The sequence below is a fragment of the Miniopterus natalensis genome, chromosome 4, assembly GCF_054644295.1.
Source record: "Miniopterus natalensis isolate mMinNat1 chromosome 4, mMinNat1.hap1, whole genome shotgun sequence".
Taxonomy (NCBI): Eukaryota; Metazoa; Chordata; class Mammalia; order Chiroptera; family Miniopteridae; genus Miniopterus; species Miniopterus natalensis.
The window spans coordinates 82,659,991-82,682,805 of record NC_142084.1 but is presented as its reverse complement, the minus strand read 5'-3'; the positions used below and the strand labels follow the sequence as shown (position 1 = coordinate 82,682,805).

At 48.4% G+C, this 22,815-nt stretch overlaps 1 protein-coding gene across 1 annotated transcript in view; it reads right to left on the bottom strand.

The window, feature by feature from the left end:
* Nucleotides 1–22,584, bottom strand: part of GALNT10 (polypeptide N-acetylgalactosaminyltransferase 10) — a 170,558-nt gene extending 147,974 nt beyond the window's left edge. The window contains exon 1 of the mRNA XM_016214053.2: nt 22,425–22,584. Within this exon, the coding sequence (XP_016069539.2) occupies nt 22,425–22,583 (159 nt within the window). The 5' untranslated portion in view covers nt 22,584. The remainder of the gene's footprint in view (nt 1–22,424) is intronic.
* Between the last annotated feature and the right edge of the window lie 231 nt (nt 22,585–22,815).

The following is a 22,815-nucleotide window of genomic DNA, read 5'->3' as shown; positions in this document are numbered from 1 at the left end:
AAGATTCCAGAAATGACTCAGAAGAGAAACATCCTATTGCCCTTTGAGAATATAAATGCAATTGTAATAGTAATTTACTTGTGGCCAGCACTCCACAGTTTACAACACTTTTGACCCCTAAACCTTTTTGGAGGCTTCCAACCTTCCTGGAAAAAAGGCACTCCCATTTTACAGAGGAGGAGACTGAGGCCCGGAGGGCTAGAGCACCTGAGGCAAGGTCACAGAGAGAGCTGGAAATAGCAGAGAAGAGGAATTCATTCCGCAGCTCTTTGCTGCTATTGATCCTTGAGCCTTCGGGGACTGTTATTAATTAAAATGTCTCTCCTCAGCACTGGAGACAGCATACTGGAGAATTCAATGAAAATGATCTGCCCAGTGTGGAATTATTTCAGCTGGAAGTCCTGGGAGGGCTTCTGAAATGAGAGAGGGACCTTCAAGGTGGGAGGGAGAAGATGCCGCAGCCTGACAGGAAATGTCAACCCTGGCTGAAAAACGCCCATCCCAAGAAGGCGGAGGCTGTGCAGCTGAGACCCTTCTCTGCTCTCGGGAGGTGGGCTAATCCTGCTCCCGATGGAGCAGGAGAGTCCGAGTCCGGGCTGGGTTGGAAACGCGCACTGGCAGGATTAGAGGGGACAAATCACATGGAATGCTTCCCTTTCTTGTAGCCCCACCTGCATATTTCTATCCAGGGCAAATGTGGTGAATTAAACTGTATAGGTTATTTGTAGAAAGGAAATCAGTCTTCAAACACCACTATCAGAAACAAAGAGCTATTTTTGAGGCCTTACAAAGTGCCAAGCACAAGCCCTGCCTATACAGTCAGTCTCACAATGAGTCTTTAGCCTAAGTCTATGAAGTGGGTAACTACGATCCCCATTTTAATGGGCGTTTTAACAGGCTCAAAAACGTTAAGCATCTTCCTTACGGTTCACACAACTATGACAAATGACAGAGCCAAGATTCAAGTCCGGACCTTTCTGACTGCTGGGCCTGTGCTCTGCTTGAGGAGGGGTGGTATTTGAGAGACAGAGACCCCCTCACCAAGTCTGTCTGGATGACAGGGGAAGGAGGAGTGCTCTGACTGTGCATGTGGGAACTTTCACTAATTTTATTTCATTTAGAAGGCAATAAACTCTCTCCATCTCATTTCCTACCTGCTTTCTTGGGATGAGAAGGGAGGGAACAAATTATCAGCAGACAGGAATGGGAGCTAAAGGGTTACAGAGCACAGACTATACCTCCAGGGGATAGACGCAGGAGAACCTCCAATTCTCAGAGCTCTCAAGTGCCCATACCAACCACCACCCTGAGCAGAAAGCATGGTGACACCCTCAGTTTCCACAAGGGGCGCCTGGCCTGCCAGAGGTCACAGAACATGCTAAGCCGAGGGCTCCAGCAGCAACACCGGGATGGAGAACAGGGCTTTAGGGGGAAGCCACTGGAGTTCACAAAAGCTGGGAAGGATAGGAGTGGAGTCAGAGAGGTCTGCCAGACCCACTGAGAGGGTGGAAAAGAGATCCAGTGAGAGGAAGAAGAGGGAGGACGGGGGTTGCTGGGCCTCAAGGAGGCCTCGGGGTGATCCACATATCATCCTAGGTGCTCCACAGATGCTAGACTGATTTTTGTGGGCCAACTGCCCAACAGGCCTCTAAGTACATGAGAAACAAACTGGACAGCAGGTAAAAGATTATCGTCTTATAATTAAAGAATGACGACCTGTGGTTGGGCAAAGGGAAGAATTTATCACTCATGATGACAGGAGAGGGACCTTTTTTTCTTCCAGGGGTCAACAAAATTCAGCAGGAAAAATCTGTCAGGGTCCACTCACAAGTAAAAAGCAGTTGCTTGGACATGACCATGAAAATGTAAATGTAGCTGCCAGTAGGTAAGCCTTTTAATGCAAATACCATGTTGTTATCCAGTCTACCTGGAACATGGTTTAATCAATAAGCAATGATGGACTAGAACAGGGTCCCAGCTACTGTAAGGGATGCCACCTTTATGCTCTTTGAAAGGCTGGTAGGTTTTCAGTGAGTAAAGTCTAAACCCAGAGAGTTGCATTTTATTATTATAAATTTACAACTTTCAAATTAGTAACATTCTTTACTGTAAGTTAACCAATGAGGACAATATGGTAGTTTTGATCAACATAAATAATTTGACCTCAGGAATTAAAGAAAATAGAACCTGCAACTTACATCTGCCTCAAAGTACCATTTCTCTATTTTGTTTCCCAATGTTGAGAAAACCTTTCTGATGTAATGGATAGTATTTATAGCTGACAAATACGTAGATGCACTTCTTTTTAACATAGCCAGTCCTACAATCTCAGGATTCTCTTCAATTAAACAGACGCTGGAAGAATAAGCTGGTGACCTTCAACATACAATAATGTGGTATATAACACACGGAAGTGGTTTTTAAAAAATGTTTTTTCTTATTATTACAGCTTTAAGAAGTTAACAGCATTTGAAACACTGTTGGCAGAATCCCTGAAGCACCCACTCGGACCTCCACAGAGTTTGTGAAGCTCTGGCTGGGATGGCCTCAGGCTCCCAGCACTGGCCCCCACCTCCTCGCCCTCACACCTTGAACAGAAAGGAATGAAAACCGCTGTAGCAGAAGCAGGCCTGAAGCAAACAGGCTTTCCACCTGTTCCCCGCCTCCCCCATTTCAGAGGAGAAAGTGAGGAGAGAAAGGAAAGAAGGTAATAATTACTGCAGACAGCACCTTCTCAGATAAATCCATATATACCTGGAGCTAGAAAAACCACGAGCCAAAAAAGAGAAAGGTATTCAGATGCCCGAGCTAAGAGGGCCCTGCCAGGTCCTCCTCCTGCTCCAGGGCCGCAGCCCGAGTCCTATAGCTCAAGAGTTACTGGTACAGAGAATATCAGATCCCCCTGAACAAGCAATTCAAATGCTTTGGAGAGCGGCTAACATACCTCCAGCAGTAACGTGTACAGATTGCAGATCTGCATGATGCATGCCAAGGCATGCTTATTCATGTTCAACCATGACATGATTCTATCTTAGGGGAAAGAAAAGTCACTGGTCTCTCCTACATCTAGAACTGAAGGGCTGGAATGATTAGGAAAAAGAAGAAAAGGGAGAGGTGGTGACCTCCCCATCCCTGGAGCTATTCCAGAGAAGACTAGATGACTACCTTTGAAGGCTGCTGCAGAGAGGACTCCTCCCCAGGGCGAGATGCTGTACAGAATGAGCCCAGGGTCCCCTTCCAACTCAAATTCTGTTTCTAAAAATAAAAGCAATCCTTTTAAAATTTATTTTTTTAAAAAACCATACAAGTTATATACATATGTACACAATCGTATCTCAATACCAACAGCAGTATGGCATTTACAACGCATTTTCCCCACTGCAGCCCTGCAACACAGCTATTACTGTCCTTACTCCCACATCAGAGGTGGGACAGGGACTCTGAGCTTAAGTACTTGCTCTGAGGTCAGACAGCTGGAGAGCGGAAATCACAGGCAGCTCCAGGCTTCTCTCTGACATTTCTCGTCTTCTCTTCCCTCACCCTGTTCCCTTTTTGTCTTCTGGGAACCACAGTTTAACAATGGGAAAATGGAGGAAAGACACAGAAGGAGCCTCCCAGGCAGGTAGCTGGCTGAATCCCCTCCCATCACTTCGTACCACCAGATGACTGGGGACGACTTACTAATAACCTCGGCGGGCAATGAATATACTGAGATGTGCAATCATTTTTTTTAAAGATAGGTTCATGAATATCCAAATTTTACAAAGAAAAAATTAGTGCCTTTTTTAAGTTTAAAAAGGAAGCACTTACAAGTGAGGAAATGAAAGGAAGAAGATTCCCCCCTTTTCGCAAAGTAGGTTCTGTTATTCCCACGGGTGGTGACTGAGCGCACGCAGCTTCTGAGATCACAGTGAATGAAACATTCGGATGAATTCCATAATGAAATGGCACGAAAGACAAATGTCAATTCATTAAAAAAGACAAAAAAGATATGCCCTCCAAGTTGGTTATCAGATCTGCATTTTCAAAAGCAGAACCACCTGGCTCTTGATTTTGTTTGGAGGCTGTTTTGATCCTCAGAATTCAGATCAAAACTGACTTTCCTCTAAAATGTTTGAGCAAAGAGGGTGTGGGTGGCAGTGCGTAGGGAGGAGTGACTCCCATCAAACAGCCTTTCTGTGTTCCAATAGCTTAAGAAGCCACAATTTCTCAGATAGTTGGAAGGGAATGAAGAGCCCCAAAGCCTCGTGCCAGAGTGTTATGGTTTTCCAAACACCCTCTCCTTCTTGTTTCTAATGGAGAACCCTGGAGGGGAGGTGTTGTCATGCCCCTTTTGTAAAAGAGGCCCTTGGAGCACAGAATGGTTTAATAATTGGCTCAAGGACACACAGCACAGATTTACATCCTGACTGATACTCAGTCCAGTGTTCCTTGCTTCTTAAAAGGGAAAGCACTTCCAAAGAAAGTTGCCGACTCAAGTTCTGCTTCCTAAACCCTAGCTTGGCCGCCAGCTGGGCTTCTCTCAACCTCAAATCTTTATAACAAACTAATGCAAAGAACTCGAGGACAGCATGGCACAGCTGTGTTTGAGCTCATAACAGCAGCAGTAGTAGCTAATGCTTACCACATGCTGGCACTGTGCTGAGAACATTAAACAGTTTTACATACATTTTACAGATGAGAAAACTGAGGCACAAAGAAGTTAAAGATGCTTGCTCAAGGCTCTAAAGTGCTAAAGTAGAGAAGCTGGAATTTAAACCGACAGGGGCCTATGGTTTTAACCCCTTTGCCACCACTTCCTGGCTGTATGATCTTGCATAGGTTACTTAATTTCTCCAAACCTTACTTTTGTGATCTGTAGATTCGGGATAATAATAATAGTGACCCCATAAGGCAGTTCAAAGCAATAAGTGAGAAAACATAAATGAAGCACCCGGCATCAGGACTACCCGTTGCACAATTCCAAGGGATGCTGTTCACAAATGGAGATGTGCTATAAGGCAGTCCTGCTTGGCACAGAGCCCATTATGGTGAAAATGCTAAATGTTGCCATCAGGATTCACGGCCGTGTAAGAACAGTGCCCATAATCAGGGTCAGCAACCTGCTCTGAAGGGCTCTCCTTTGTTGTCCATCCTGACTTAGTTTTCCATGGAATATCTTGGTTCTTACGTACAATTCTGGAGCATGCCTTGCTTTCCCAAGCAGATGTAAACTTCTGGAGGGCAGATATTGATTCATGCCTTGGGTCCCTTGAACCACCTGCAGTGCCAAGCACACAGTTGGCCCTCGGGAACCAGAGTGGTGGTTTTTAAATGTCCAAAAGTTCTTTCACACTCCTCCCTTCAGGAGGTGTCCATGACAATGTGCGACTTCGGAGAGTAGGTCTGATAAGGACTTGTGGCTTCCAGCCTGCTCTCTTTCTCAGACCACTTGCTCTGGGAAAAGCTAACTTTTATGCGGTAGGGACACTCAAGCTTCCTATTGGGAAGGTCCAGGCGTTGAGGAACTGAGGCCTCCTGCCAACAGCCATGTGAGAGAACCATCTTGGAAGCAAATCCTCCGCCCTAGTCAAGGCGCCAAATGACCGCAACACTGGCCAACATCTTGATTGCAATCCCATGAGAGACGAAAAGCCAGAACCACCCAGCTAAGCCCGAATTCCTGACCCACACAAATTGTGAGATAATAAATGTGTGCTGTGATAAGCTTCTGAATTTTGAGATAATTGTTATACAGCAATATATCAAAACAGGAACCACGTGGGAGTTTCACAGAAAGCAGACAACAGGAAAGTCGTAGTTTCAGGGCAGAAGGAGCAATCCTCGTACTTGGATGACCACTTCCCTATTATTAAACTAAAAGAGAAATCAGATTAAAGTCTAGAGATGGGTGAGCCACGCATTCACCATGGGGAAAACACGGGGTAAGCGGACACAAGGAGACTCAAGCTCGGCAAGGCTAGCAGAGTAGGTCAGCATCCCACTCCCTCAAAAGCGTGGGCCCAGCCGGCAGACTCAGCCAGGGGAGAGCTCCAGCTCCATCCCCAGCTGTTCTCGCCCAGCCCCAGGGCCACACTCCAGCCACACAGCCCTCCTCAGGTTCCCCACGGGGACAGCACCCCTTCCTGCCCTCTTGCCTTAGCATTTGGTGAGAGGTCCTCCTCCTAGCATCCCTTTCCCCTTTTGTTCATTTATTTCACTGAATTTTTAAAAACTTTTTTGTAGTGAAATAATTCCAAACTTACAGGAAAGATACAAGAACAGCACAGTGAATTCTTATGTACTTTTCCTGTTCCATGTTACCATTTTCTCTCTCCCTCTCCTCCATCTATCTGTATCTATAATTTTTCTTCTGAAACATCCGAGAGAAAGTTGAAGACATGACAACCTTCTATTCCTAAATTCTTCAGTGTGTATTTCTAATAAGGACATTGAAATCAGGAAATGTAATGCTGATACAATGCTATTACATAATCTATAGTTTATATCCAAATTTTGCCAATCATTCCTATAATATCCTTTATGGTTCGGGAACCCAATCCAAGGTTGTTCATTCATTTTTTTCATTGATCATATATGTTATATGCCAGGCATTGTGTAAAGCACTGGGGATACAATAATGAGGGGAAAAACAGACAACCACTGCATGGTGCTTATAGTTAAGTTAGGAGACACATTAATCAAATAATCACACTAATTATAAGTGTATGTGAGTAATCACAAACTAAGATGTGCTTTAACGGAAAAAATCCCCGACTGGGGTGTGGGCTGGGGCAGGGGACCATGGGAGGGGATGGGAAGGGGGTCAGAAAGCTTCCCTGAGGTTGGGACACCTGAGCTGAGAAGTGAAGGGTACGGCAGTGTTAGCCAAGCTAACAGTGTGTGTGTGGTGGGGTAGCTGGAAGAGCACTCCATGCAGTGAGAATGACCTTTGCAAAGGCTCTGTGCAGAACACACGACTTGTTCAAGGTCAGTATGAATGGAGGGCAGAGGTGGGGGGGGTGGAGGGCCAGGAGTGGAGTGGAGTCTTTATCCTAGAACAAGGGGAAGCCCTCAGAGAGCCAGCGGCATAATTTACATTTCCAAAAGACCACTCTGACTGCTGTGAGGAAAAAGGTAATAAAAATAATATGCGTTAACAATCCCTCAGCCTCAATTCCAGAATCTAAGAGGCTTTTTAAAATGACTTAAAAAATGACTCCTTTGGTCACAAAACCTGACCTGAATGGACATGAGGCTATTTATAATCTTTATTTATCCATTTAGTGTGGATATTCTTACATTTTGGCCACAGCAAAAAAAGGTTTGGAAAGGTTTGGTCATGGGGAGCTACTGGAAACACCCCCCGGGGTCTATTACATAATACAATATATGCACCATATCAACATTCCTAAATCAGAAAGATTCTTGTGCCAGTTATCAATTTATTGCTTCTCAACTTCAAATCCACCTTCCTTTCCTGCTGTGTAAAGATGGACCCGGGCCCTTCAAACATCATTCCCTTGTGAGCTAACAATGTTAACAGTGATCAGTGGGAGGAAGGGTGGTTTCATCCCGGGCCTGGTGGATTAGCTGGGCGGCAGCAGGGGTCCTCTCTGGCACAGACTCCTGCATCGAGCGCGCTTCTCCATCGCCCACCGCCGTGACCAGCAGGGAGCTGCCTCCCCCAGCGCCCGCTCCCTGGGGCAGCTGAGCTGAATGCCCTCCGTGAGACACCGCGTGGACGCCGCTCCCCAGAGCACTTCTCCGCCACTCAGTAAGCACAGCTGTGCCCGCTCCAGGATCTCAGCCTGGGGCCCCCTCCTTGAGCACTATAATGGAGTGGGGTGCTCCATCGCAGCCCGAAGGACGGCAGCTGCTCCCGTATCTGCTATCCCCACATTCTCCAAAACATATTCAGAGTTTCCTTTACTTCGTCATAGCCAATCCTGCATTAGCTCAATCTCCCGTCATGGTAATTCTTCACGTCAAATGGTCCAGGTTCACGGTGGTTTCTCACTCCTGACTGCATCCTGACCAACATCATTCTGAATCCTCAAATGTACCTCATACAGAGGGTTGAGGCTAAGGGATCTGGACTTGACATAACAACAGCATCTATTCCTTATATGCCAGGCACTACCCCAGGTGCATTGTGTGTACAAACTAATTTAATCCTGATAACCATCCTATGGTAGTATTATCATGCCCGTTTCATTTGATTTTTTTATTTTTGAATTTTTATAAGAGTTTATTTGAGCCAAACTGAAGACATATGCCAGGAAGCAAGATCTCAAATGCTCCTATCCCGGCCATTTTAAAGTAGAGGAAACGGGAACACAAAGAGATTCAGGAACTTTCCCAAGAGCTAGTCAAGGGCAGAACTGGGATTCAAACTCAGGCAAACCTGTGGCCCCGTAAGCCTGGGAGCGAGGCGGGGAGGGGATGAGGAAAGAGGTGGCAGCAGGGACATCAGCTAGAAGGCTACTGTGTGTGTGTCCCCTACCACGCTCTCGGGGCCCAGTGCCCACTCCACTGACTGCGCACATCCCACTGTCCTGGAACTATCTGCCCAGTGGTCCAGCTGGTCCTCAAAGGCAGAGACCATGTCCTTTCCTCTTGGAATGTCAAGTGCTTAGCAGAGAGCCAGCCTGGGCACACTGAGTATTCAGTCAAAATCTGCTGGTTAAATGACATATTGAATGAAGCAGAACTTTAGACACAAACACCAGCTAAACAGGCCATACCTTCTAGTCACATCCCTGTGCTTGGAGTGCTCTGGTCCCCCGAGTCCTGTCCTGGAAGCACCTCTGTCTCACCCGGCCTCACATGCAGACATCTGACAGTGGTTGACAAAATGACCTGCTGGGTCTCTTTCAACTCTTGAACTTCTGGACCCATCCATCAAAAAGTGAACCAGGTCCCTTGATTTCTCTGCCCAGCGTGTCTCTGGGAATCGCAAGGTAAAGTGCAGCCCATGGACCTGGCCCCACCAGCGTTCCTGCCTCTCCCTGTCCCACTCCTGGATTTATTATTTAGGGGCCAGCAACACTGAACTTGGGAGACCCTGCACACACCATCCTGTTTTCCCCACTCTGAGTGTGGGACTGGGCTCCCCACCCTGCCCCCAGCCCTCTCGCCTTCAAAGCCTTAGGTCAGGATCCCCTCCCTCAGAAAGCCTTTCCAGCTCCACCTGCCCTGCCCATCTGGTTAACTGACTCTCCTAGGTGCTCACATAGTGGGATCCCTGCAGCTACCGGAGACGAACCCCACTGAATCCTGCCTGACCTGTCTGGTGTGTGGAGCCACGGGCGGAGGTAAAGGCTCAGAACTGTAGGGCAGTCACAGCTCCATCAGTGAACAGCTGCGAGACCCTGGGCGAAACATTTCCTCCCCCTGGTGCCCTCGTGTATAAAATGGGGATATTTATAGCGTGTATGTCACTGGGTTGCTGTGAAGATTAAGAACAAAGATGTATGTAAGGCACTTAACACCGCAACTGGCAAAATCAACCTGCATAGTAGTTACTATGATGAGTGTCCGAAGCTCAGAGGCTGCAAATTACATATATGGGTGGCTTTGCTACCTGACAAGGTGCCTGGACCACAGCAGGCATAGTGGATGAATGAATGGATTCATCCTTTCCCTCTACTCCCATAGCCTCCAGACTGGTCCCTGGCCTCCAAAGGAGGACTCCTACACTGCCATATCCACTTTTCTGAGGCATACCTCTGACCAGGTCCTTCTCCGTGTCAAAACTATCCTTGGCTTCCCTGTGTCCTGAAGTCCAGCCTCCCGCAGCCCCTGTGCTCCAGCCCCCACCTCCCACAGTATCCTGTAAGAGACACCTGAAGGTTCAGTGACTGGCTTACTCCCTGCTCCGGGAACAGGTTCCCTCCTTTCTGCCACCTGAGAGGCCCCAAGCCTAGCATATACACTTTTGTAAATTCCTAACCTTTCTCAGGGCCGCCTTAAGAGCCACCACCTTTCAGAAGCCTGTCAGACCTCCACCAGTGCAGTCTCCTCCTCCTCATACCCATAGCACCTGGCTGACTCTTGCAGTAAAAAAAAATTCTCTGCCTTGTGCACAACATCACCATGAACTTAAACAAGGGCCTCTCTAGAGGCAGGGGCTGTGTCCTGTACCTATCACATAGCCCCCCCCAAACAACCCGGGATAAAAATAAATTGTTGAAATCATTATAGGTGGAACTCAGAAAAAGGAAGGTAATACAGTTAAGTAAAAGGCTGTATGTACCACATGTTTACTCACTGGTACTCAAGGTTAAAAGCTAAGTTTAAAACAAAAAAAAGAGATTGATCTCTTAATGAGGAGAGTGGCTTTATGAAGAATGCATATGTGCAGGGTAACATGCTAATCCTCCATAGGAAGAGAGGATTTTCCCCATGAATTAAAAAGGAATCGAAGTCCCTAGATGAGATTAAGACAATCATCCTGCCTTTGCAAAGTGTTTTATCCACTCCGCCCAAAATCAACACGAAAACACATGCATGAGCGTGCACACACACATGCACACACATGCACACGCGCGCGCGCACACACACACACACACACAAAACAGTCTGATCGAGGAAATGGAAGATGGTCCATGTATTGGTTCCCTAGGGCTACCTAAAAACGTACCACAAACTAGGGGGCTAAGAACAACAGAAATGTGTGCTCTTACAGTTCTGGAAGCTGAAAATTGGAAAGCAAGGGGTTGGCGGGGCCATGTCCCCTCCCAAGCCTCTTTCAGCTGCCCTAGGCATTCCTGGGTTTATGGCAGCATAACTCCACTCTGCCTAAGTCTTCACATGGCCATCTTTCCTCTCTGTGTCTCTCCTCTTACAAGGACATGAGTCAGTCACACAGTCCAGCATGACCTCATCTTAACTAAAGACATCTGCAATGACCCTATTTCCAAATGAGGTGACATTCTGAGGTGCTGGGGATTAGGCTTTCAACAATCTTTTGGGGGGACATGATTCAACCCATAACAGTCCATTCATCGATTGAATGGGAGATGTGGTCCTGGGAGTAGGACCTGCCCAAGGCCACGGAGCAACTCAACGTGGTTCCTCCCCCAGGAAGAGATAACAAGAGGGTCGGCAAACTGCAGCTTGCTAGATCCAGTCTGCTGCCTGTTTTTGCAAATGAAGTTTTATTGGAACACAGCATGCTTTCATTTATGAATTGTCTCTGGCTGCTTTCACAGCGTAGTGACAGAGCTGAGTAGTCACAGCGGAACCCACATGGTTCACAACACCTCAAATATTCCCTGGACTAAAAGAACAGATAAAATACACTGGCCATGTTTGGAGATGGATCTTCTAGAAAATGGAGGAAGCCTAGGCCCACATGGCAGTTTTCTGGGGTTCCTTCTCTCCAGCTGGAATGCAACCCAAGGGGCTGTCCTGCTAAGAAGGCTATTTCAACATTACCTCCCTCTGCCTAGAGAAATGGCAAAATGCAGCACTATAACATCCATGCCACTAATGTTGTACAAATTACATTCTGTAAGCATTTCCAAGAGAGAAATTAATTCTAACTGGAAAGACCAGAGAAGACTTTTTGGGAAAGGACAGATTTGAAAGGAGCCTAAAAGATGTGTAATGGGCACTAAGGAAATCCTCTAAGTCATCCTGAGCTATAGCAGGGTACCTAGGATTCTGCTGAACTAAAGGGAGTGAGCTCCCTATCACTGGAGGTGTTCAAGCCATAGACGGCTGACCATTTGGGAGGGATGAGGTTGAGGAGATGGGACAAGATGAAAGACTGTCCCTTGGAATTGTGGATTCCACAGTGGTAGTCTTGTGGCTTCTTCAGTCTCATCTCTCATCATATTTGCTGAGAGACAACACGCAGCATAGAGGTGGTGGGAGTAGAGGGAGAGCGAGGCATAGAGAGACGGGGGAGAAAGGGGTTGAAAATAGGAGAGGAGCGAAAGGGGCCCACACAAACCACAGAGGGAGGAAATCCACACCTTTTCCCCTCTTAAACGCAACAGAGAAAAAAAGAGAGCAAAAGCCTGACAATTAGGGTTAAAACTATTCAAATGTCCCTTTAATACCTCTGGCTTGGCACCTAGCAGCCTTCTTAATGTGCTCATTGTTCCCTGGCAGGGCCCTTGGCTGCCTCACAGCAGAAGCAAAGTCTGACAACGGCCCAAAGTGAGCGGGACAGGCAGAATCATATGCACTCCGCTGTTTGCCAGGAAGGTACTATTCCCACTTTAGGGAGAGGAAATGGAGGCCAAGGGGGGTTAAATGACTTGCCACAGGCATCGATAAAGCATGGTAGGGAGGAGGACAAGTGTGAGAGTCGGAAATCTGACTTTCCGTCCCTCCCCTATTTCCTCTGCGTTCCTGGAAGTTATTTAAGCTTCCTGAGCCTCACTTTCCCACATGCAAAAATGAGCACTTGCCTCCTGGGGTTATAGCCCTGATGGAATGAGATGGGCTCAGGCACGCAGCAACTGCTCAATAAATTAATGCTCACCATGGTCACTGCTTTGGAACCAGGCCTCAAAGACAGAGCCTAGCTCTTGGCCCAGGACTGGCAGCCATACCGACTGTGCCCCACACCCATGCCCGACTGCCACACCAGCAGCCACCTGGAACCTAAGGGAAGGTTCCTGAAGGGGGTGGAGCTGCAGCGACTCCTGCCCCGGCAAAGGGCCCCATACTCAGACACACGGTGGCTGTGTTCAGCTCAACTGCCTCGCCCAGCTAGCTCTGCTGGCCCCAAATTGCTCTCACACAGGCTCTCTCTTTTTCAGAAATGCCCCAGATGCCCCTAAGGGCCCCCTCACACAGGAAATTCAGAAAGTGCCATTTCTGCGGGGAAACCCATCTTTCCCCCTCATTTCAGACTCCCAGCACTCCCAGTAACAGGAATGCATAATCTGGAGTTTCCTGATGTGCCAGGAAGCACAAGGCAGAAAACAAAGTGGACCCTGTGCTCTCTCCATTTCCAACAAACCTCCAGCAGCCCCTGACACAGCTGGAATGAACTTTAATAGACAGGGCAGCCTTCAAATTCAGAACACCTACGGACACAGAGAAGCAAGGTAAGTGATTCTTGGGCTCAGATAGAGCATGAACATCGGATATAAACTTAAGTGAGTTTGTTCAAGAGCCTAAGGTTTATATATTTATATTTCCAAGTAACCATCTCTTTATTTGTTTCCCGAAAAGTACATTAGGGTGACAGTCAGCAGGATGAGCCTTGACTTACTGGCTCTGTGAATGGTCATATCACTTATGCTCTTTGAACCTTATTTTTCTCATCTCTAAAGTGGGGCCATAAGGCCCATCATGTCTCCAGCATGACACAGAGAACAAACTGGACAGAGGTTACAAAGCAGGGCTCCCAAACTCAAATGTCTCCAGAGGCCAGGCTGGTCGCGTGGAGAACCCAGGTTTGAGAACACAAAGTACGGCTGGGACCATGGCCAGCCACAGAGCTAAGTCTGTCCCGAGGGGGCAGCTGCTCCCCAGATCCAGCCACTTTTTGTCATACTGGAACTTGAGCTCTGGTGCCAGACTTTTCCATTTTTCCCCAAAAACCAGAAATGAGAATTTTTTAAAATGTGAAATATTCCAATGTTTAGGTATGATAGCTTACTAACATTTAAAGATAAAGACACCTAACTATCTCTGGGCCAGCACTAGATAAGCCACACAAAACATATCTTTGGGCTATACCAGGCCCACAGGGTACCAGTTTACGACCTCCATTAAAGTACACACATAAGATTTAAAAAAAGTAATATAAAGGTCAAATAAAGTCATGAAAGAAGTTCTCTGAAGGAGACAGCCATTAAGGTTTATTATCAATAAAATAACCAGGAATCTGAATCACAGACCCTGGTGCCCCAAGAACACAGTCACTAACTTTTCACTAAAGTTAGGTGCCAGATTTAGAAACTGGTTATTTCACAAATAGATGTGCACACACATACACATTTTAACTGTCAGCAGCTGACTCTGATCAATACTCAAGAGGAAACATGCAAAAATAACAGTTTTCAGTTGAGCACATACAATGTGCTTTAGCAGCAGGAAGTAATTTTCACACACACTCCCCCACCAGATGTTTCCAACCTGTTCCTTGTAAGAAACCATCTTCCTTCAGCCCCCACCAGCGAGCCCCCCTCTGTTAAGCAGCCTGCCTCTTCAAGGAGCTTCCCCTTTGTAACCCATGGGGGATACCCTCACAAACACACACCCTGGTAACTGGGCTCTCGGGGCTGCCCCAGGGAGGCTCCCAGGAGGCACGTGGGGCCTGCTATGATCTGCCCTGGCACTGCCACCCAGGCATGCAACCAAGGGAAGAGCTTTCCAGAACCAAGGCTCATAGGGCCCTGGGAGATAACCTCCCACTGTGGCCTCATGTCCAGGGGGAGGAGGTGGACTCACCAAGGTCGCAGGGCCAGTGGGTGGTGAGGCAGCAGAAGGAAGCCCCAGGCTATGTGCCCCACTCACGCGAGACACCAGGGTTGGAGTCCTGTTGCCACCACTTTCTACCTGTGGTTACGTCGCTAAACCTCTCTGCACCGCAGTTTTCTCATCTTTCATATAATTTAATCATCTCCATGGCACTATGAAATAGCAATCATTGTGCTCATTTTAGAAGACAGCTGCAGCTCCAGAGGTTGGACAGCGCTGGGCCTGGTCCCTAATTCCACTCTCTCTCCAGCTCACGGGAGAGGTTCCTAGAGTCTACCTAATGCTGCCCTTTCCCAGGGAGGCCCCAAGTTCAGTACCACTGCTCCCTCTACCACAGGCACCTCACTCTTGCCCCCAAGCAGAATGGCAGAGCACCCATCCTGGAAGGGTACCAGACCATGGACATCAGAGGAAAACGAACCTGTCGGGTCCTAGAGAGTCCTTGCAGCCTACAGTGGAGGGATTTTCAAAGTGCACTGCCCATCGCAGATCTCAGACCCAACCTTGAGCCGGCTTGCACCTGATACAGCACCACTACTAACAAACAGGCTCCACAGGGCTCCCCTGGGAGTACTGGTTGGCAACTCCAGGAATAGAAGTTCAAAGGCAGGTCCCAAAGCACGCCTGGGGAGAGTGGAGTGGGTCCCTGGGGAAGACAAAGCTGGCAAGTTGGGGACCTGGGCAGAGAGAAGAGAGCTGGACTCTCAGTAGCGTTTGTTAAGTACAAGGTTCCTTGGCCCACCCCACAGTGGCCCGATCATGCTCCTTGGGCATGGGCCCTGGAGTATCCAAGTTAACAGGCTTCCAGGGAATCCTGAAGCACCGTGCATTCCTCAAGGCTAAGCTCCCTGCGCTAGGCCAGCAGTTACTGACAACCAACCTGCCATTCACTCACTTGCTTCTTCAGTCACCGTCAAGTATCTGGGGCACACAAGAGTGGGTGACGGGGATAGAGGTTAGCTCCTGCCTTCAGGAGCAGCCAGTCTGGACAGATTAAAAACGACTACTACACTGCAAGATACATTTATACAAGGAGCTCTGCTCTGAGACTCTGACTCACCCTTGCTACCCAGGCTGCCACAGCAGGGGCCAGCCAGGTTTAGGAGAGAGGGTAGCAGAGAAGAAGGGTGTCAGAGGCAAGGGAGCACTATGTGTGGAGCCCCAGAGGCACGTGGAACACACTGCCAGGTGCAGGAAGGGAGAAGCAGAAAGAAACACCAGGCTATGCCTTCCTGGAAGACCTTTGATCTAAGTAGGCAGATTAGAAATATCAAAGCTTAGGGGATCTAAGACCTGTGAGAAACCCCTGAGGGCTGGAGTAACCAAAGAATGCTTCTTGGAGGCAGCAAAGAATACTTCCTAGAAGGAAGCAGAGGATCTGGGTTCTCTCCCAAGGTAGGAAGCAGCAACGTGTCCCCCCTTCCCCCTTAACTGCTTCAGATTTCAAAGAATCAGGGGTGGGGCACAAAGAGCTGCCTGTGAATGCACAGCTTCCTCCCCACACCCAATCCTGAGAGAGGCTGTCTGGCCCTGCTCAACTTCTGAACCCTGTGCTATTAGGCCAACCACCTATGCTTGGACTGCTGACCTTCCTAGGCATTCCTCCCTACCTTGGCCACAGGCCCTAAACACTGTCCCATAGTGTCTCAATTTAGGAGAATCAGCTTCCTCATTTGTTCCTGCCTGTGAACTATTGTGACTATCTGACAAGCTGTGCAGGTCAAGGGCCCATTAATCCTGGCCCCTAGCAGAAGTGCTAAATAAATGGTAGCTGCTATTATTGTTATTAACAGTATCATGCTCAGCATCATCGTTCTTAGCATCATTTTATGATGTGGCTTTTATCACCAAACTGAAGAAAACCTAGCATTTAAAACTCAGAATTCTCTCAAAACCAAAGGGAAGGAAACAAATGGGCCTGCTTTTCCCCCTTCCTTCTATCTATACTCAGCAGAGGGGAGCAAGCAGGAACCATCCAAAGAAAGAAGAGAGACACATGGAGAGAAAGCTACACACTCATAAATACACACCCACCCACCCCAGCAAGAGGAACTGTTTAGCTTCCTCTAGCTTCCAAAGTATGAACACTCCGCCTCCTCCAGCTAAGAGGGCCAGGCAGAAAAACAAGTCAAAGCTGAAGAGACAGAAGTTCTTTTTCAGCTTGAGAGAAAATTTTCAATGAATTGACTTTTAATGTGTGTGCAAAGGGGCGGGGGCCGCTCTCAGGACGCCAGTGAGGGAGGAGGGCTGAAGCGGAACTCATCAGTAAGATGCAGTAAGGCAGCTTTCACCTGCTGTCTCACCCCCCTTCGCCAGGCTGGCAAGCGTTTCCACCCAAGCTGTCCTCAAGAGAAAGCTGAGGCCCCCGAGTTAATCATCTGAGCCAAGGGTAGGGGGAGCTGAGAGGAATCAGACCTCCAGACTTCAGGTTCCGGGATCAAAACTGAGTCCAGGATGGCAAAGGGGTGTTAGCTCGAGGACCGAGTCTGATCCCTCAGTAGTAACTGCCTGGGATTCTGTGTCAGCAGGATTCTGAAGTGGACATTTGTTGGTGTCTTCTCCGGATTTCATTTCCTCTCCTCCCCAAAAGAGCACCCAGATTTTTCTCTGGGGAATGGCTCTTCCTAAGATTTGGGTGGCCTGGCCCGACTCCTAGCTCCAGGGTGGGTTAAGTGTATCAGCATAAACTGTGAATGGTTTAAAGAGCACATTAGATCCAAATTTGGCCTATAATACCTAAGGAGATCTTCTAGGGCTTATAGGAAAGCAGTTTCCCCTCTTGGCTTCAGAAGCTATCAGAGGAGACAGACTCTTTCCTTTAGGATCTGGGTGTGGATATGAGATCAGAAAGAGCTACAACCATTTTTTTGCTACCATGGGGGCTCAGTCTAGGGCATGAACCTCTGGATCATGCCATACCTGAAGTCAACTGCAATTAAAGGAGCTTATTAAATTTCCTTACTCATTTCGGCCCACGTGGCTTAATTCATTGTTACCTATAACTGACAGAGGATCTGAGGTGGCTCTTAAACTGAGATTAGCTCTGTCTGCCACGGATAGCAGTAGAAGTGCCAAGTGTGATGCATCCTCTTAACTCCTTTAATTCCCCTGCTGGATCCCTTTGCCACTTGAAAATTTAATCCACTTTACTTGCTTTAAAATGATAAACATTTGGGGGGGAAAGTTAAAACCCAGGTAAGTTCCAGCAGAGAGTTGGTCTCCGTAAGTACCAGCCTCCAAAACTGGGAGTGAAAATCTTGGCTCACGAGGGAAACAATGGTAGAGAGGGATCAAATATTAGGGTGCGGAGGGGAAAATACTGATGGTGAAACAGTAAGGGATGGGTTCTGCTCTGCATGCCCCTGTGAACCGATCTCCTCTCTCCTGGGCCTCGGTTTCTACATCTCCGAGATGAGGGGGCTGGGCTAGATGACTTATGGAGCCCCCTTCCTGCTGGTACATATCACCACTCAGCAAACATGCTCTGACTATCTTAAGGGCCAGGCCTCATGCTATGTGCTCCTAGGCATTTCCTGGAGGGAGGGCCACTGGAACTCAGGCACATACAGGCTACCTCCCTGTCCCACTCCACTGGGCCCGGGGACCGTGGTTTTCAGAGAAGCAGGAGTCTTACTTCAGTCTTCCTGGGGGCAGAGCCTTATCCATCAGCTCTCCTTTTGCTGGCTCTGACACATATATGGAATGCCGAGGGTCAGATATATGCAAAATAAAAAACCCACTGCAAACACCATCATGAACATTTAGCTGTCATGGGACATGCTTCTGACTGCCAAGTTTGCCTCCAGGAATTTCTACGTGATGAGATCCTGATGCCATCTCTGTGGAAGAGCTGACTGTGGACAAGGTACAATTAGCAAGCTAGATGGTTATCTTTCAAACAGGCTTTGCTTTTTCATTCCCGATTCCATTATTTTTTTATCGTGTCACTGGAGCCAGCAGATTAAAAGCTGAACATCGTTAGACTACAGCCTGAGAGAAGGCATTAGAGTTTGAATATATCTCTAAGTAATGGCCTCATCACAAGTTAGATACGGAAGCCTGGTTAAACACACTGCTACTCTCCAGGCCTTTTCAATACATGCTTCCAAACAAACTCCCAGAACCCCAGGATGTTAGAGTTGGAAGAGTCCTAACAGTATCCATCCCGTATATCGCACATGAGTTTCAACACGCCATTGACACCACTTGAGTAGCAGTGCTGAGGAAAAGTCTGAGGCCAAGTCTGGGCTTAAAGGGAAAGAGATTGCTTAGCAAGGTCTTCCCTGGCCAGGGGAGGGGAAGCACCATTATAACACACAACTGCCTTTCCTCTTCTAAATCTAAGCCCTTACTTCACAAATGAAGAACTCAAGGCCCAGAGAGGTTAAACCACTTTCCTAAGGTCACACAGTAAATTTAGGGAAGGAGAGAGAACTAGAACCCAGGCCTCTGCTCCCAAGCCTTCCTCAGCTGGGCTCCTCGGGAGAATGTAAATCTAGGATAAGAGAATGCAGGCTGGGAGCCAGATTTACTCAGGTAAATCACCAACCCTTCCCCTGTGGCATCAGATTTCAGCTGGGCATGCAGGCAGAGAAGTGATTAGCCATCTAAAGGATCCCAGCCCCTCCATGGAAAAGTAAGGACGTCATTCCAAAGCTACATTTCTATGGTACTTAACTTTCTGATTGGTAAGGCTCTGACACCAGGAAGACTGACAAAGGGGAAAAAAGTATTGATTTCTGGACGTTCTAAGAATAAAGCTCACAATGGAAAATGAAGACACATTGAAAAAAAGCTCTTGATACTTGAAACTTTAAGTCATTGGTATTCCATTATCCCACCAATTTCTATTCCACAGTCGCTATTATCCAATGAAGTCATTTCTCACAAGAGATTACGGCTCAGAAATGGGGAGGAACTGCACAGTACTTCCAAGTATGGGTTTTTAATGGCCAGTTCCCAAGTCTGGAATATGAAACAGACTGTAGAATCAAACCAAGATGTTAAGCAGATGGGGGCTGGGAATGAGAGGGGGACCCCAAATTAAACTGAAGATGGCTTCGAGACTGGCATTTGTTGCTTGGTTTTGCAGCTTTCAAAGCAGCCAGCTGAGCTGTCTGACCAGATGAATGCTGAAATCCTAAAAGCCTTATGTGTTCTTTATAAATCTGCTGCTCTCCCCAGCTCCAGAGGTGCACCTAGAATGAGCCAGAGTGACAGTTATGTAGACTTTAAGTTCTAGCAGATGATAAATGCTCTTAACTTAAAACTCTGTATTCTTCAATCCAGTGGAGGAATCAAGGAGTTAAAGGACTGCTCAGTGTGTTTGTTACCCTCAAAGAAACTTCTCTCAAACCCACAAGGAATATATTTTTCATTTGGATAAAGTCCTGTCAGACTTCTCTCCAGAGCCTCTGCAGTTATTTCTACGGGAAAGATCAACGAGGTGTTCTGGGATTATTCTCCACAATTACAAGAGTGACAGGCTGAGATCAGAACTGGTCAGCCCTATCGAAAGAAGCTCTGTGTGTTCCAGATGCCAGATTTCCGAGACAGCAGCCTGACATGTTCCGTGCACATTCCAGTACACTGGGATGAGGGACGGGACACTGTAGCTGTGAGAAGTCAGCCTCTTCCCTCAAGGCCAGCTGACATTCAAACACAGGACTGGGGGCCAAGCCCAGTGCTGTGCATCTGCAGGAGAGTGGAACAAATAGGGGACTGTGTGGAAATTTGGCAGAGTGTTCCTGAAGGGCAGCAGATGAATGCGGAATCCTATAGCACCTAGAAGAGCTTACCATTGGGGAAACAGCTCCATTCTGCTGTGCCCAGGAAGCAAAGAGATTTTCCTTAAAGCAAAGATAACCAGTTGGCACGCCTACCACCACCACCAAACCCCACTCACCACTTCTCCCTCCTCCTCTTGACGATACCGCAGAGCAAAAGAAATGAACAACTAGACCTTCCCAGATGTGCTTGTCTGTCCATTTCTGTTAAGGGCTCTGAGCAGCGCCCAGCTGTTGCTTCCCTCTGTCTCTGCCCAAAAGGCTGCCTTACTCCATCAAGTCCCTCTTGCACAAGTGAGTAATTTACTTTGAAAGCTCAGGCCAAACTGGCAGTTAACCTTGACCTTCTCTCTACACATCTGGGTCTATAGAAAATGAGAATCAGGATGTCTGGCATCCACAGCAAATGAAATACGAGGGCTTTCTCCAGGCAGAGGCAGAATGTTATGAGCTATTTTAGAACTGGCCAGAGCTATTCCAAAGGAGAGTTTGCACTTGGGCAGGACACTCTCCCCCTTGACCTGCGGTTGTGTCCAGTATGGTGCCCCAGCAGCTAGGCATGCTACCAGGGGCTCCTGCCCCAGGAAAAAAGTGGTCCATGTACAGTACTTATTGATTCAATGATGGTATTAAAGAGTGGTGGAGCCGGACCAAAAAGCACATTTTACATAAAGGGAAAGGGAGTCTCAGAGATGGACCTGGGATGTGAGCAAGGACATACATAGCAAGTTAACAGAAGGGCAGAGGATAGATCCCTGATCTCCTAACCCCGATGCTGGCACAGGGTGGGAACAGAAGAAATAATTCATGAATCAAAAACCCATATGAATACAGAATAAGGGAGAGGGGTCTAAGTTGGCTGTCAGGGTCTAAACCAGGGATTTAGGAAATGAGTTAGCAAGGGCCCTTAGTGTCCAAACAGAAAGATCAATCAGGCCCAGCAGGATGGTTTGCAACAATTACTGAGTGACAGGCTACACTCAAAATTGGTCAGCTCTGTCGCAAAGATCCCTCTGTGCTCAAGATGCCACACTGCCCAGAGATCAGCTTGATATTGGGAAGAGGAAGGAAAACAGTTAGCTTCAAAAGTCAGCCTCTTCACTCATCCTGCCAATAATCAGTCAAATTTGACCCTGATGCACAAATTATCCACTTCCTATGGAACAAGGAAATCCCATAACAAACCCGAAATGTCCCCTTGTGTGAAACAGTTCCAGCATGCATACACTCACTGTCACCTACTGAGCCAGGGGCTGGAAGGGTAGGAGTGATCTGACAGAGCTTCTGCTAGCAGTCTATATGTATGTGTGACACACAGTGCACGCGAACACACACACATGAGTGAGAGGCGGCAGAAACAATTAAGGTCCTAGTCTTTGCTGCGAGAAACACCACACCTAATTAGCCTGAACAAGTTCAGAGGGGTCACGGTACTCTGAGAAGGGACAAGGAAAGCATATAATATTTCATCTTCAGGGCGCTGAGCACAAATAGCTTCTGGGAAATTTGGGGGATCCCTCCACCAGAGCCCCCACTTCTGGACCACCAGGAGGTCAAAGGCAGCAGGCCACTCCAGGACCAGGGGCTCACCCCCTTCCCCACGCCTAGGGCCTGAAGCTCCAAGGGAAGTGTGGTCTTTGCATCCTCCAAGGAACTCAGGATCTGGGAAAGAAAGGGCTGGGAGGAGGGAGGGTGAACAAACCTGGAAGGAGGGAGGCCCAGGTGTGCCTTTGGGCAGATGGGGAAGCAGGAAAGCAGCTGACCTGAGTAGGGAACACTGGGATCAGCAGGTGGGAGTAAGCAGAAAATGCCTGGACACCAAACAGAAGTACTGGGATCTCCAGAAGGAGTTACCCTGGGATACAGGCATGCAGACAGGATCCTCCAAAAGAGAGATGCTGGAAGGGGTGAGGGGATACCCAAACATGGACCGAAAAGAGAATGCTAACCTACGGTAAGAAGCAGACCTCCAGACTGGGCATCAGGAGTACTGGTTTCTAGTTCTGGCTCTGGCTCTGACGGGAGTGGGACCCTGGACAAGTCGTTGCCCTTCTCTAAGCCTCAATTTCCCATTCAAAAAATGGAAAGAACAGAAGAGTCTCCGGCGCTGACTCTGAGAAGGCAGGGGAAGGCGAAGGAAGGGACTGAAAGCTGTAAGTAAATTTGGGGAGAAAGTGTTCCCAACCCCGTCACAACTGGGGGACTCACCTGTCCGGCCGCCGGGGCCACCGCAACCCCAGATCCCCCGGGGGTGCCGTCGGGCTGCCGTTCGCGGTACAGCGCCCACAGCCCCACGTTGGGCAGAAGGACCAGGGCCGCCAGCACCAGCGCCACCACCTGCAGAAGCCGCTTCTCCTTCCGCCTCATCGGGGCCGGTCAGCCCCGCCGCGTCCCGCCGGTCCCGCCGCGCTGCCCCCAGCTCCGGGCGTCCGCCTGTCCGCCCGTCCGCCCGGCGGCGGCAGCAGCTCGGCGACGAGAAGCGGCCGCGGCGCCGGCCCCGCTCCAACTCCGCGGCACTTCCGCCGCTCGCCAGCCGGGGAGCCGGGCTTGGCCACCGCGCCGCCGCCGCAGGGGAGTCGCCGCCGTCCCCGCCACGCCC